At 50.0% G+C, this 16365-nt stretch overlaps 1 protein-coding gene across 1 annotated transcript; it reads left to right on the plus strand.

Moving 5' to 3' along the window:
- The first annotated feature begins 581 nt into the window (after positions 1–581).
- LOC142590348 (uncharacterized) lies at positions 582–9744 on the plus strand. Its single transcript, XM_075702403.1, has 3 exons — positions 582–705; positions 1576–3264; positions 8218–9744. Exons 1-3 carry the CDS (start codon positions 613–615, stop codon positions 8923–8925), a joined length of 2490 nt encoding a protein of 829 aa, XP_075558518.1. The 5' UTR covers positions 582–612; the 3' UTR covers positions 8926–9744.
- The last annotated feature ends 6621 nt before the right edge of the window (positions 9745–16365 follow it).

Below are 16365 nucleotides of genomic sequence, written 5' to 3' on the forward strand. Positions count from 1 at the left end.
TCAGAAAGCATTTCAAATAATTTTGCAACCTGGCAAGGTGACGAGCACTTCGTGGCACGACTACCCCATGTGGCTAACGCTCATCATTGTCTGGTTCGCGTCGCTCGACTTCAGCTTCATACGTCACTCTCGATAATATTACCCGTCAGGTCACAAGTCTATTGACGGTCGTGCTGTGAAGTTCGAATCTATGGGATTATGTGCATGCGCGAAGCAACCTTGTACCGCAAGCATTTAACACATCGTGCCAGCAATGCAAGCATGGTTATCGGTTTCGTGTTGCTTTACTTATCATTGAGAGCTATAGGAAACATAAAACATTGTTGAACAGCTCCAGTGCTCTACCCTGTTGCCGTTCACAACTCATAAAACATATAGTATATGTCTTTTGGTAAATCTCCGCGAGCAATTGGTTGGGATTATTGGTCTTTTCAAACACCTGATTACGTAAAATTCCTTCAAAAAGGTTGTCTGGAAAGCAAGCTGAATTGAGTCGATCAATCTCCGAGCTGCATGCTGAACAGTTCGACATCTACGGACACATTATTTATTTGCACTTCGCAGGTTATCTTGTGCGGCAAGGTGACGAGCACTTCGTGGCACGGCTACCCCATGTGGCTAACGTTCATCATTGTCTGGTTCACGTCGCTCGACTTCAGCTTCATACCCGTCTTCGCAGTTACCCTGCTGGAGTGCACAAAGCTGGTGAGCACACCGCATTCACTTCGATGGAACGTGCTGAGTAAACTGAGGCGACCGCCATCACGCTTATTCAAAAGCTACACCAAAGATAACGATTTCATACGTTAAGCTGGATTAGTAAATTACGCTTCTGAAATACAAAAAAAAAGAAATATAATTCTGGGGTTTTACGTGCCATAACCACGATCTGATTGTGCGACGCGCCGAAGTGGGAGAATTCGGCTTAAGCTTGATCAGCTTGAGTTCGGGAACGTTCACCCAAATATACGCCATCTTTCTTTTTGCATTACGATTCCATTGGAATGCAGATACTGCAAAAGGAATCCAACCCTCGACCTCGAGATGAGCAACGCAGCGCCATAGCCACTAGGCTACCGAGGCCGGCGGTTCTAATCTTCTAATAAAATAATCATGGGCGCTGGTCAAACGTTACGTTTGCCACAAAATCTTTACGCGTAGACGGCTGCAATAATAGCAGGATTATTGGAACGTTACAGGTGTGCGTAAGCGTATTCAGCTCACCAACAGTAACGGCTTTCGACAAGACACTCAAGTAACTACGCGAGCCTATGATTCTGTCTGCCCAACGTTGTGGCTGTAGCATCGTTCGCAGCTTGCGAGAAACTTTTGTCTTTATTTACACTAAAAATAGTACTTCAGCCTGAAGTTTTTTGTAAAAGAAAATGGTACCGTGATGTTGGATTTATTATAACTGGGGGCCACCGGCCAATAGCAAGCAGCACTTAGGAACGAGACGGTTGGCGAATTCGGCCACATCATAACTGCACATAAACTGCTGTTCAACGTAAAACTTTTTTTCAACATTGCCCTTCAAAGTTCCAACGTTTCTTCCCGATTTTGTCGCGCCTCCAGAAAGCCAAGCAGAGTGTCGCTCCGCTGCCTGTGCGGGTACCGTCGAGCTGGGAGCAAGCCATGATCTACCGACAGCAGATCGCGGTCGAAGTCATCGACAACCGGAAGGTGCTCGAGAAACGGAGCACGCAAATGGCGGCGTCAGAAGTGGCACCCGGTCGACAGCCATCTCACAAAACGCGCGACTCCAACACGTCCGCGAACTCGGATACGGAGCACATGGCGGGCGACTTGTACGTGGCGTCCGATCACTCAAAACGCGACGTCAAGTCGCCGAGCGACTGGCGCAACTTTTCCATAGACGACGAGTCTCCTCCGGCCAGGAAGTCCAAGAAGAGGCGACCGTCGCGCAAGTCCGCCCACGAAACGGGAACGTTGCACGAGTCCCGAAACTTGAGCTCGCTGCGCCGGTTGGCGAGGCGGGCTCAAGAGAACCCAGCCAAGCCGACGAAGGGTAAGCCGGCCGCCTCTATCGAATCGACGCCGAGGTCCGTACTGGCAGAGGCCCCCAAGCCACTTTACTTTCTTCCCCCCGTCTTCACTCCCGCAGTAGCCGCAGTTCCCCCTTCAAAACCGGTGGACAAGATCATGCCCACGGCCGCAGAGCGCGACAAAGCCAGCGACGAAAGTGGCGACAGCTTCGATGAGATGGACTTCGTCGTCGACTCGGCGCGCGTGCCCATAGTGTCCGCTCCGGTACCTTTCATGGATGCCGTCCTTCCAAAGCCTTCGGCCAAGCGGCTGCCGGTCATCGTGAAGTCATTTGAGGATGAAGGCGACAAGCCGGATTTCCTGCAGCGGTACCAGAACGCGGCGTCGGGCCCAGAACCAGCGTTCCGAGGGCGGCCCGCTAGACCGACGAGCGACTTACCCGTCGCCAAGCACACTCCGGCGACGGCATCTGCTACCCCTGCTAGAGCCGGTGCTACGACGTCTCTAGCGCACGGCAAGTCCTCTGGCCCGCGCGCGCTACGAGCCGAAGAGGACGCAGCCGCCGAGATGCGAGCAGCCGGCCGGAGGGAAGAGCGTCAGGCGCCATCGATGCCGCCCGATGGGCGACGCACTCCCGTCAGGAGAGCCTCGCGCAAGCGATCGATGTCGCGAAGGTCGTCGATGACCTGTCAGAAGCCGGACAGCTTCGCCACCTCTGGCCAACGCGTGGCGCAGGTGCCACAGATGACTACGCAGGCATCCTCCTCGGTCGCCTCAGCAAAAGCGCCTTCTTCAGGTTCCGTCACCCCAGCCGAAGCAGCACCCAGAAAGCTATTGCAGAGCCAACGCCGGAAGGTGTCCAGGCTGAGTCAGACGAGCCATAAGCCGCCGTCGGGTGACCTGCAGTCGGCCTTCCAGACCGGGAAGTCGGCCAAGGACCCCAAGTTGAGCAAAAGTGCTTCCGAGCCGAACGGGTCTGCTCGGCATGGAGCGGCGCTTGCCGTTGGCGTTGCCACTACCGGAGGCCCTTTAGACATTGGTGGAGAAAGCGGCGAGATGAAGCAGGCCGTGCAGGATGAACCATCGCCCGCGCAACCAGGGCCTACCGGCAAGACGCTCCACACGGCGGCAGCAGCATCTGAAGCCGCGAGGTCGACCGGAAAGCGCACAGAGGGCGTCGAGGAACATCCTGGGAAGCACAAGCGATCGTCGTCCGAACCTCGACAAGATGGGGCAAAAAGTGTCGAAAGTTCCAAGGTAAGTGACGTTAGCAGAAACAGCGCTTACCTTGAGTCATTTTTTTTAGAACCGACACCGCTGTTTCTCTTTGAATACGCATTGCAGAAAGTGGCTGTAATAGTTGCACTTATATTAAACGTCATTCGCAGTGAGCGTGCTTAACAACGGTAGACGTTTTCTTTTATTATTATCATTCATAAATGTCTTCTCTGTTTATGGTCCTATTCATTAATTTTTGTATTACCATTGAAAGCACATAAATTGGTGCGCCCGCAAATTTGGAGCATTTCTATGGCCTTCCCCAATGCATAGCGTTTCCTACAATATACTAGAGGGAACTCTGGCGCTGCATTCGTCGTCCTACCATGATGGGAAGTACATGAATTTGTCTGATCTACGTGCTTGCGGATTCAGACGTTCCTGTGGCTTTTTGTATCACGCTATATAAATCTTATTGTAAATTTCAGAGCAATCTATACTCTTCGAAGTGCAGAAGACGCCGCGAACACGCACAATTGCTACTAATTGCAACGATTGAGCTTGTCGAGGTGGCCCAATCAAAACGCGTCAAGCGTCTCAAGGCGTCTCGTGCCCGCGATAAATTCATAAGGGCGTTTCACATCGCTTGTAGATACATGTGTCCGTGGCTCACACCATTATGAACACACTGTTCTTGCACGGAGATGTTCGAGCGCGGGCCTTCACGGTCGAAGATTTCCGGGACGCTTTGCACAAGGAACGGCTGCTCCCTGACGCTGTGGCTTTGGGTGCCTACCAGATCAACCACCTGTGGACCGTGACATTAAAAATCCCGGAGGCGACGAAGCGGTTGCTGGACTGAAAGAACTTCAGGTCAAGGGGCGACACTGTCTCGTCATCGACCCGCAGGAGCAGCAGGTCAGGTTCCGACTTCATTGGTTGCTCCACGGCATGGCAGACGACGACGTGCGTACGGCGTTGACGGCGTTTGGCAATGTGACCGAGGTTACCTAGAGCGCTGGCGTGTGGAGGGGGTGAACGAGAAAGGTTCGACAACCCGGACTGCTCCTGAAGCTCAAGAGTGGTGTCAAGGTTGATTACCTGCCACACCAGATTCGCGTCGCCCGTGAACTAGCACTGTTGGTTGCACCAGGTCGGCCTATGCAGTGCTTACGCTGCCATGGTTCAGGACATGTGCGTCGCGAGTGGAAGGTGCCACGTTGCCCACACTGCCGGCGTTTTGGTAACGTCGACGCCGAGTACATTCGTTACTACGCCGCAGTGACGAGAACAGCCCACGAGGAGGATTCAACGGTGCACATTATGGACGTGACTGAGGCAGAGGACGCAGCGAAAGGTGGTGGGTATGGGACAACTGGGGCCACATTGCGATGCCTCAACTCCAGCAAGTGAAGATCGATCAGAGGCGGTACACAGCCCGCCGGACTCTGCAACAAAAACAGTTGAGGGAACAGACAACCCTGCAAGAGATGTAAGTTCTCAAGTAGCCGAAGCATCTACGCTAGTGTACAAACGGGGGGCCGCGAAAAGCGTCCCTCGTAGTGCTGGTGCGGACCTGGACGCTGTCGGCGTGTCACCAAACGCCAGCGGCGTCTCTGGGAGTACTTGCGTATGCTCGGTAGTCAAATGACCCCTGGAAGACACCACAAGCGAAGGAGACAAGGTCGGCACGCAAAGCATCGAGGGACTGCTTGCGAAAACACCAACGGGTAGGCGCACAAACCTCAGGGCAAGGCTTAGGGGCACGGCGGATAGGGTAGTTGACAAGTCACTTTCGCAGAGTGGTGAGACCGTCCCACCGGTCTTGGACTGGACGCGCAAAGTAAGCGGCAAGCTCCGAGCCTACCTTTTCCAGAAATCAACGATGGCTCCTCAAATGTCACCTACGCTCGCCACTTTAAAAGTTCGAGGTCCGGCCTCTAGGAAAAAACAAAGTCAACTGTACCGATTGTTAATGGAAGAAGATCTTGAGTTCTTGGCTGTACAGGAGACGAAAGTGGAAGGAGAGGAGACGGCAATCATGCTGCGGATTTTCACAGCACGGCATCACGCCGTTCAAAGCCACGCTATTGGCAGGTCCGGAGTGTGCGTCCTCCTTGTTCGAAGGAATCCAGGACTGCCAGTGCAACATCTTTCTTCATGTTCTTCCGGTAGATTTGCGCTGTGTGATTTCCCATATAGGGATATTGCATGGCGTGTTATGTGTGTTTATGCTCCAAGTGTGGCACAGGAACGCGTAAATTTCTTTTCTAACCTGAGACGGTATTTGTGCGTTGATGAGCAGCGTGTTTCGGTTGGAGATTTTAATTGCGTTTTGAATTCAAGTGATAGGTCAAGTGGTAGCATGATTAAAGACAAAAGCATTGATGTTGATTGCAGAGTATGAGGCACAGGATATTCCAGAGTGCCTGGAGGGCTCCCGAGCTGTGAAGTACACTCATTTCCAGAGCAGCCGCCATGCCCGCTGGACCCACTGTACCTGTCTGTGGATACAATCCCAAATTGTCGCAGTTAACATGTTTCGCCGACTTCGTTTACTGATCATTGCCTTGTAAAATGTCAAATTGGATCAAAAAAAGAGAGCAAGAGTTTTTCGTGGGAGCAATGAAAATTGAATTCCTATTTATTAAGGGATGAATCTTTCAATGTAGCACTGATCCATGAAATTAAGAATATCCATTAAGATAGTGGGGACAAAATAGGAGAGCATGCTTTCCTATATTTATCTATTTTATCTGTTGCTGGAAAGTTCCCACTGCAGCGGGAACTTTTCAAGCAACAGATAAAAAATTAAAGCGATAGAAAGATCCAGCATTTTATTTTTTGAACCCATAAAGAAAGAGAAAGGGCTTAAGATAAGTTTTGGAAAGATAACAGCTCTTGAATGTGAAACGCCAGGTATGTATGCCGAAGATCTGCGTAGTATAAAACATAAACTGGAGCTTTATCATAAGGAGCGTCATCGCGCAGCGCTAGTGAGAGTAATAGTAGATGCGATGGCTATAGATTAATGTCCAACAAAACGCGCACGTGGACTATAGAATAAAGTCGCGTCCGGCGGACCCATATAGACGTTATTGAAGATAACGGGACAGAAATGACAGAAAATGACAGCATAAGACGTGCATTTGCTCGACATAAAGAAGCGCTTTTTGCTTCTAGACCCGTGAATGCATAGAGGTCTAAAGAAGAATTTTTTTAGGGAATGCCACGGCTGCACTATGACACCAGAGCAGTGTTGGAATCAGCCATATCACAAACGGAAGTAGAAAAGGCTATAGATAACCTGACTCTCGGCAAGGCGACAGGCCCGACGGTCTGATCAGCGCTTCGTTCTACAAGAGATTTTAAAAAATTGTGACGCGCGCTTTTTTGTTTTTAATGAGGCTTACGAATTAGATGTCCTGCCCCGGTCATGCGGGGAAGCACATACTGTATTAATACCAAAGACAGAAGAGACACAGAACCTTAAAATTGGTTTCCTCATACAGGCTTACATCACCAACTGTGATTATAAAATCGTGATGAGAATGTCAGCAAGGCGGCTACAGAAAGTAATTAAGGAATTGGTTCGTCCTCCCCAACCTTCGGCATTTTGGGGCGTTCAATTATGAGTAATATGCATAAGATGCGGTGCGTGATGGAGTGCTGCGAGATTATGCAAACAGGGGTAGTAATTGTACAGTTCGATCTTGAGAAAGCGTTTTATCGTGTACCTCACGGTATTTTGTTTGCCATTCTAGACCACATTAATGTCGGATCTATCAAAGAAGTTATTTTAACTGTCGGGTTCTTGTTAATTAGATTTTCAAATTAGTACATTTTTTCTGTGAAACGTAAAACTCTGTACAAAGATGTATGCGATGTAGTTCTCCCTGTTCCAATGCACAGGGCCATCCATATACAGTGGAGGTCAAGGGAAGACGTGCTTAAGCGGGTGAAAAGAATGCGAGTAACGCCAGGGACCAAGTCATTCTTTTTTAAGCCTCACACGGGTACGTTGCCTGTCAAAATCTTTTTAGAAGATTGTGTTTTTTTCTTACCCTGGGGGTCACATTGCTTGATCTGTAAGAAACCAGAAACTATAGATCACGTATTTTTAGATTGTTGGGAGGGTGTCTCCTTTTGGGATGTACTTCAGTGCACTATCAAGAAAGACTTTCCTTTACATCCACAGGGTATTAGATATTTATCGACAGAAAACGATGATGGACTACAATTTGACCTTATTATGCTAGTTGGCCTTCACTGTTTATGGCGCGCCCGTATGGCGGTGTTTCACTGCGATCCGGATGCTCGGCCTGCACGAATGCTTTTTCCGGAATGCATGTCCAGTTTGTAGAAATTCAGAAAGCACAAGATTGTGTACCTGCGTGGCTGTCAAGGGTGGAACTCTTGACCGCGCTCAAAGAATTCTAAAATAGTCAGCCCAGTAAGGCTGACACTTGGTGTTGAAAACTTACTAATTTATCTTTTCTCAAATGTCATTTGTTGTTTGATATAGTAGTACAAAACAGGCAATAAATTTTTAAAACAGCGTCTGTGGCTTAATGGTTTCAATATCCGGCTTCTGTGTCATAGGTTCTGCGTTCAAATCTTGCCATTGGACAATTATAATAATGTTTAGTTCATTACTTATTACACAGTACATCGTTGAAAACGACGAGTTTACGAAGCCACAAAGCCGTTTGAAGCCATAAGGACGAAATTCAGGCAAATCCATGTACTTCCCATAATTCCCATGCTAGTACAACCGCAGATGCAGCTCCCGCTGATGCTGCCACCTGAGTTCCCTCAAGTAATTATTGTATGAAACCATATGCCCCAATGTACTCGACGTAGTCTTGTCGCATTCGCCGCCAACACGACTTCCCCAATTCAATTCCCGCACAACGCATAATCTTTCTGTAAGCTCTTTGGGATACCTGCAGACGTCATTCCGTTCTGGTCCCCAATCGCACTCTTCTACAGGCACAGCACCTAGATACGAGGACCGTGACCGCTGCCTCACACCCGGAGGCTACCGACCACAGTAAGCGATCCGGCGGCAAGATGATTCGGTCGCTTCGCAAGCTCGCCGTCGGCCTCAGGCGCCGTTCGCGTCGGCCGCACCTCTCCCGCAAGAGTCTCGACTCGAATCACAGCATCGAGGACGCAGCTGCTGCCAGAGCCGCCGATGTTTCGGCAGTGTCCGCCGAAAGCGCCGCTCGGGAACCGGGCAACTTGGTTTCGCCGTCGGTGGCTTCCGTGGCCGGAACGTCGGCGGCGCAGTTCACCAATCCCGAAGCGCCAGGGATCGAAGCCGCGAGAGGACCCTTTCAGCAGAGGGAGAGGACCACTGCCTCTGGACAGCGGGCTGCCGCGGATCCTCCACCGGCCGTCGTCGTGCACGAGTCAGCCTCACAGATGCCGGCTAAGACGACGTCCAGCGGGACGCTCCATTCGTCGCCGCTCGCCAAGGAAAGCGAGCGTGGTCCCATCGCTGCTGCGGCTGGCGTCGAGGCAAAGGACGCGGTTCCCGGCGACGCTGCTCGTTCCGCGGTCGTCCAGAGTCTCGAGGAATCGCGGGACGCTTCAGCGAAGACCAGTGCTCTGCGGAAACGCCGTTCCCGTCGCTCGAAGAAGGGACGGAAAATGAGCGACGAGCGGGACGACCCCGAATCAGAAGGCCAGCCCTGATAAACCTTGAAGTTCACAACAGCAGCTTCATCTTTGCTGGTGTATGGCCGGCAATTCGATATTTGTGCGAAATACGGGACTTAGAAGAACATGGGCCAAGAAATGTCTAATTTTTCATACTTTCGCTCGATCATTGGCTGCGTTATTATGGTCTGCATCATCCTGTGCTTCTATATATAGCGTCTTCACTTATTTTGTTGCCATGCTTGTTCACATTCTGTCCTTTCCCTCGAGCATTTGAGCATCGCGTCTTCATTTATTTTGTTGCCCTGCTTGTTCACATTCTGTCCTTTTCCTCGAGCATTTGAGCATCGCTGAGCACGTAATGCCTAAATTACACGATGCTCCAGCCGAAGGTGCCCCTTTTTTAAGTGAACTTCATGATAAACTGTAAATTCGACTAAGTGCTGGACATTACTTAGGTAGTCTTGATTCGTAAGCCTTCGTTTATGTGTACTCGTATGGGCACATTGACGAAGATGTTGTCAAGAATGTTTTCTTGTTATGTTTCAATTTACGTATTCAAGTAAAATTGGTCATGCGCACGTGCGTGCTCGTGCAGAGTAAGTAGTATCTGCAGAGTTTTCTGCTTTTCGGTCACCGTTAGCGGCAATTCGAAGACGCTGAATATTGGGAGCACGGTGTTATTGCCATTAAAATGCGCACGCCAGAGAGACTGACTCCATTTTTTGAGTTTCAGCGAGTCGTTCCGTCGGCCGTGCATGCAAATGGGTGTTCTGCCATGAATATGTGCCTAAATAGTGAACGAGGCTGCAAACGAAACAAAATGTCGCAGGAAGATGGAGATATTATTCAACAGGGACATTCAAGTAAAACCCCGCCATGAAGTTCCGAAAAAGCTACGTCGGCTTAACGGCCACCTTTTGATTGACTGTTTTGAAACGGTGACCTCGGGCTGAGGTCAGATTCCTGTGTTCACCAACTGGTCGAAAAGCCTCCCAAAACTCCGCTAAACTCATTGTTGATTAAAGGGAAAATTTTCGTCCACCCCGCTACAGCATAGTACGCGCGAGCTGGGGGACTAGGCGCGCAGAGTCGTCTCAATCCCTCCGAGCTGCAAAGAAAACTCATGTGGTTATCTCTAAAAAAAGGCTTTCTGTTTGAAAAAATTGTCCCAGTCCTAGAATCGAACGCGGGGCCAACGCCTTTCCGATGTTACTGTTTCGGACAACCAGGTGGTTATTAGATTCTATACCGAGGCTGAATAGACAATTCGAAGCGAGGGGCACTGACGCCAGTATTCTGCAACGTTTGGGCACCCCTCAACAGAGGTAGTCATTGTGCTTCATGGTCACCCACAGCAATCCTTGAAAAGTAATCAGTCGAGGAGCGTCACTGTGCTCAACTTGGTGGCATAAAAGAAGAGCTTCGGGCCAAGGGTCATTTGAGAATGCGGGTGTGGACATGAGAAATCAATTCTGTGGCAGCTCACAGAGCAGATCTGTTCTACAGGCTACGAGGATGTTTCCTTTCGTGATCCACCTAGCGGGCTTTGGCAAAAACTAATTTACCAAACGAGTAGTTGCAGCCACATATTGAACGCATGAACGTTCAGCGTTTAGCGCCGAGAAGGGTCCCAAGATGCGCGCGTGTGTTAACGCCTACTGTTAGTACCCATGCCTCATGAAGAATTGCATACGACACAAATTGTGTCGATCCAACGCACTGCAGGAATCGACTTCAATCGACTTTATGCTAAGGCAGCTTGCAGACCATCCAGCATCGTTTGGTGTTCTACACGCACTTACCGAACGGACTAACATGTTTGTGGAAGACTTGACAGCTTTGTGTGACACGAGCGTGTGCGTTTCGATAGCAGCAAGGTGCCAACGACTGTGTCGACAATATCTCTGCGGCGGTGGCATGACGGCTGATTTGTTGCTCTCCGTTGGGGAAATGTTTAGGTGTTTTAACGCAAATGTCACAACGTTACACTCGTGCAATGTTCATGTTTATGCGGGGTTTCGTTCACAAGCTATGCACGACACACATAAAAAATATTTAAGCATCATGTTCGCTTTGATCGAGGATGGGAACATACCCCGTGCCACATATTAAGTGATCCATGCCGACCTGAAGACTTCCTCAAGCACCCACCAAGCGAATCTGAAAATAAAGGGGAAGCGGGAGGTTGGAATAATGGAACACAGAGCACTGTGGGGCCACAATTTAGCACTGTGGGGCCGCAATTAAGTGTGAGGGGGGGCGTGAAATCTGCAAAAGAGTGCTGATGCCAGCACAAATTACATTGTGCGGTTAAAATAGGATATCTTCTCGGGGTCAAAGTTAACTAGAGATCGGTAGGCCCATTGGCTTTGGGAGCCCAAGGTAAAAGCACAAATGAGGCCCTGCAGGGTGACGGGTTGGGCCTCTCATGAAGTGAGAGAAGCGCAGAGCAAAATAAGTTTTGAAGAAAGACTCGGGAACATGGATCAAAATAAATGGGTGGCTAAAGTGCGCAAGTATCTGTCCCTGAAAAGCGGGGACACAGAATGTAAGAAGAGGTCAAGAAAGTTGGCAACCAGTACAGGGTAATTGAAAGTGTAAGTAGACGACCAGGAACCATCAGAAGGAGAGTGAGAGAAACAGAGATAGCGAATTGCACGCAAATAATGGAAAGAAAACATACCATGGAAATTTATAAGAATAGAAGAAACAAATTAGGACGAAAATCTGTATTATAACAAAAAGGTGAGTGTGAGAGAATAAACATTTTTATTAGGTAACTGCAGCTTTGAAGAGGCGTCCTCATTCCAGTATGCCTTGAGCTCGGGCCGCGTCCTGGGCCCTCGAAATCAGCCGTTGCTGATCCTCGAGGTCAGAGCTGGCCAAGCCTCTCTCCCAAATCTTGTTGGTGTGGTAAGGGTTCGGAAGATTTAATGGTGCCGCTCTGCAACCACCTGCTATGTGCCTGAGGGATCCGGGCTCTGCGCAGAAGCGGCGTTGCGGAGAGAATTGTGTAGGGGCTATGAGGTGATTTCTGGTTGGGTGGGGGAATGTATTAACCTGTAGAGCGGGGAGTAATCGCTCCTGCTCTCTAGGTAGTGACTTGTGTGGGGGTGCATATGTTCTGCGGGTTAGCTTCTAGTGTTGTGTGATGTCTCGGTACGAGACTAGAGGGTGCATGCGCTCGGGTTCAGATTTTTAGGCCTCGGCTCGGTGGGTCAAATCTCGAGCCACGTGGTTGGCGACCTCGTTGCCAGGAATGCCGTGATGAGCTAGCACCCAGATTATCATGTCTGATCTTGTTGGCAGCTTTTGATTGAGGATCTGGAGCGTAGTGGTATGAATTCTGCCGCTAGCAAAGTTGCACGCCTGTTAGGAGTCGGTCACTGTGACTTCAACCTCTGTTTGGGAGAGCGCCAGGGCTATGGCCGCTTCCTCGGCTTGGAGGGGATTGTTTCGGGTGAGCGAAGTGCTGCTCCGGTGATCTTTGTTGACGACGACGGAGGCTGTTGCGGCTGCGCGTCTGGGGTAAGACACCGCATCCCTGTAGGCTGTAGAGGGTAAAATATCGTATTGCTTGTGTATGGCCATGGCCGGGGCCTCCCTTCGCTCTGCGTGGTGCACTGGGTGCATGTTGCGAGGTAGAGGACGTACGGTGATGTTGCTCCGGAGCTCACAATCTGAGGTGGCGGATGGCTGAGAGGGGCCGAGAGCCCCAGGCGTAAGAGGATGGACCTCCCCGCTTCCGTAACCGCGTCTTTTTCGCTGACTGGATAAATGTGCCTCGATCAGTTCTTCGGCCGTGTCGTGCACACCTAGTCGTAGTAGACGTTCTGTGGACGTACCGATCGGCAGGCCTATCGCCTTATATGGCTTTCTGATCATTGTGTTGATTTTCTTGAGTTCCGTCGCGTTGAGCAGTGCGTATTAAATAGCGTAAGTTATTCGAGACACGACGAAGGCTTCGACAAGCTGAAGCGTGTCCGCCTCCCGCATGCCTCTTGTCCTGGTAGTTATTCAGCGGATCATGTGGGTACCTTGAGCTGTTGTGTTCTTAAGCTTGTGAATTAATATTGTGTTAGTGCGATCCGACTGGAAAACCATTCCCAATATCTTTACGCTCTGAGACGGAACGATGGTGTGTCCCTCCAGTTGTATGTTGATAGTGGGCGAGTCGGATGCGTGCTTCTTTCGCGGTGAGACCAGGAGTAGCTCCGACTTTTGGGGGGCGCAGCTGAGGCCACATGACTTAGCATAGTCACTCGCCATGTCTGCCGCTTCCTGCAAGCGACTCTCCATTGCCCTGTGGACGACCAGATGGTAATGTCGTCAACATATAGGCCATGCCGGATCCCTGGGATGTTATCGAGGAGTGGCGGAAGGCATATTAGGGCGATACTGAAAAGGAGAGGGGATAACACTGCGCCATGTGGTCTGCCGCGCCCGCCCAGTAGGAAGGCGTTTGTGGCTTGGTCCCGACCTTTAGGATGGCTTTTCTATCTGAGAGGAAATCTCTGATATAGGAATACGTCCTGGCCCCACAGCCAAGCGTGTTTAGCCTGCGTAAGATTGCTGTATGCTTGACGTTATCGAACGCCCCTTTAAGGTTCAAGGCGAGGATAGCCATGAGGGAGTTGCGTGTCGATGGTACAATCACCTCCTCTTTTAGCTGAAGTAGGATGTCTTGAGTTGAGAGGTATGAACGGAATCTTATCAACGTTCTTGGAAGTTTCCCCGAGTCCTCCAGGAATGGTTATAGCCGGCTGAAAACGATGTGCTCTAGGAGCTTTCCTACACACTAAGTGCGGGAGATCGGTCGTAGGTTCTCAATGGCTGGTGGCTTGCCTTGCTTCGGTATCAGACGAACCTCGGCCATTTTCCAGTCCTCTGGAAGGTTTCCTTCCCTCCATACTTCTTTAAGATGAGCGGTAAGCTCTAGTAGCGAGGTGTTGTCAAAATTGACTAGTGCCTTATTGGCAATTTGGTTCATTCCCGGGGCTGTGTGGCGTCTCAAGCCCGCTATTGCCACTTACTTCATGTGCATGGGTGTCGTCATCTAGGAGCTCGTTTGGGGTGCCGGTGTAGGGTGGCAGATAGTTTGCTAATAACACAGAGAGCAGCTTGCTATTTGAGGTTTGAGCTGGTTGCCTAAGGACAAAAGCATACTGGAACAAATATTTGCAACAAGATGGGTAATGCGTATGCTACAGGAAAAATCCGGAGACCACTCAGCGCACCCTAAAGTAATGCGACGAGGTTCGCCCCAGTGAGCCCCGTAGGTAACGCACACCTTCCGGAAGCGCTTGGCTTTAAAGTGGACGGAAGCACCAACCGGTCAGCAGTCTAAATAAGCAAGAGACGTTTAAAGTATTGGCTGAAAAGAAGCAGGGAAGAGAGTGGTAAGGCCGGATCCGTTACAATCATAGATAGATACAGGGTAGATAGAGAAGTTTTCAGGAAGAGGTTATGGAGACGTATACCAAAATGGTAGAATGAAAAACATGTATAGCATACAGGACTAGCTCAAGCCGGCTAGGCGACTATTTGTCACCGCCCCATTTTAAAGGGGATGCCAAGAAACCATAATAGTAATAATCATCATCGCTGCGCGGGAGAGGGGCCCCACTGCATTCCGGCACGCCGATTGCGCAATCGGGGATTTCAACCAGCCGAATCTAGCATTAAAAATTCGCATTTACGCCGGGCAGGTGAAGCACCGATTGGGATAGCAAATTAGTAGATAGCTTTATGAAGTAAGGATACTAGTTTTATCGGCCGTATAAACTTGTAAACATTCGCTTACTAACTAAATTAACAATTAAGAGAATGTGTAATCGTGACTCAACGAGGGCGTAGAAAGAAAGAGGCACGCGGAGACAGCTCTGTCTTTGTGTGTCTGCTTCTTTCTACGCCCTTGTTCAGTCGCGCTTACGCGTTCTATAATGGATTTAAACCAATTAGCCCGTCGACGTGTTTTAGTTAACCAGCACGGTGTCACGCGCGCACTGGTAAACATGAACACACGTCGCTCGATGACAGCGGAAACTGTCTGTGAAAACGCTGGAGTTAGGAATCGCGGTGGGCAGCCGCGTGCCAATTGACCTCCGTGCATCTGTCACTTGTACGAAATGTCGAAAACACAGCGCATACGAAGATGCCGGCACTACGCGCACTCGTGCAAACATCGCAGATCGCTTTGAAGATGAGGCCCGCGCGGGCGTGCTCTTTAGCCACGTCGCAGATCGCTTTCGAGACACAGGAGCGACGGCAACGCGTGTTTATGGCATCTGCCAAAGGCGTCTACTACTGCGTCCGCGATTCGCGTGGCCAACGCCGCATAGAATTTCATACAATAATTACTAGAGCGTACTTTGGCGCCGTAGTTGTTGTACCACAATAGGAACGATGGGAAGTACACGGATTTGTCTGATCTTCGTGCTTGTGGATTCTGACGTTCTTGTGGCTTTGTATATTACGCTATATAAGTTATATTGTCGTGTATTTCAGCGCAATCTATACTTTTCGAAGTGCAGAAGACGCCGTGAACACGCACAATCGCAATCAATTGCAATGATTGAGCTGGTCCAGGTGCCCAAGTCGAAATGCGCCAAGCGTCTCAAGGCACTGGCATGCCCGTGATAAATTCATAAGGCCGTTTCATTCGCTCGTCCATACATGCGACCGTGGCTTAATGGTTTCAATATGAGGCTTCTTTGCTAGAGTTCCTGTGTTCGAATCCTGCCGTCGTACAATTTTAATGATGTTTATTTGATTATTTATTACGCAGTACATTGTTGAAAATGAGTTTACAAAGTCACAAAGTCGTTTGAAGTCGAAAAGATGAACTATAGGCAAATCCATGTACTTCCCATAATTCCCGTGCTTGTACAAGCGTTCTCACTGCAGCTCTCGTAGACACTAGCGCCAGAGTTCCCTCTAGTAGTTATTGTATGAAACTCTATGCAACGCCGCAGTAGACACCGCGGTTGTCTCCCCTCTGTACGGAGCGGCGGGCGAGGCACCCTAGCAGCTGCCGGAGAGGAACGCCCCTCCTCCGTCGCCTCCCCCCCCCCGCCTCGCACATCCGGGCCACGTTCCTCCCTCGCACACGCGAGATTGGACCAAGTTCGCCGGTTCACCCTTACACGCTTTCACTCATACACCTCCCCGCGACGGCAGAAATGCGGCTGGTGTGTCCATACATATGCTATCGCAATAATACCCATTAAATTTCTCTCGGGCTTGCCAGAATCAAAGCCACTTCACATGGGTTTGTCAATGACAGCAGCCCAATGCTTTAGCAAGCTGCGCCACAAATACACATTTTTCCGGTTCTCTAGTGAAAGGGCGCAACCCACTCTGGGGGATCGGCCATGAACCGGGTGGGGAAACAACTGTTATCACTTTTGTTTAGGAAAGTAAGGAGAAATGAAATAAGTATCTTGTAAATGGGATTTAAAGTGTCTACTATTA

The sequence above is a fragment of the Dermacentor variabilis genome, chromosome 8 (assembly GCF_050947875.1).
Source record: "Dermacentor variabilis isolate Ectoservices chromosome 8, ASM5094787v1, whole genome shotgun sequence".
NCBI lineage: Eukaryota > Metazoa > Arthropoda > Arachnida > Ixodida > Ixodidae > Dermacentor > Dermacentor variabilis.

Excerpts from the sequence above, each read along its gene's own strand:
- LOC142590348 (XM_075702403.1), top strand. The coding sequence starts at position 613 with ATGTGGCTAACGTTCATCATTGTCTGGTTCACGTCGCTCGACTTCAGC. Across the intron at positions 706-1,575 it reads TGCTGGAGTGCACAAAGCTG|AAAGCCAAGCAGAGTGTCGC; the intron begins GTGAGCACACCG and ends TCGCGCCTCCAG. Across the intron at positions 3,265-8,217 it reads AAAGTGTCGAAAGTTCCAAG|GCACAGCACCTAGATACGAG; the intron begins GTAAGTGACGTT and ends ACTCTTCTACAG.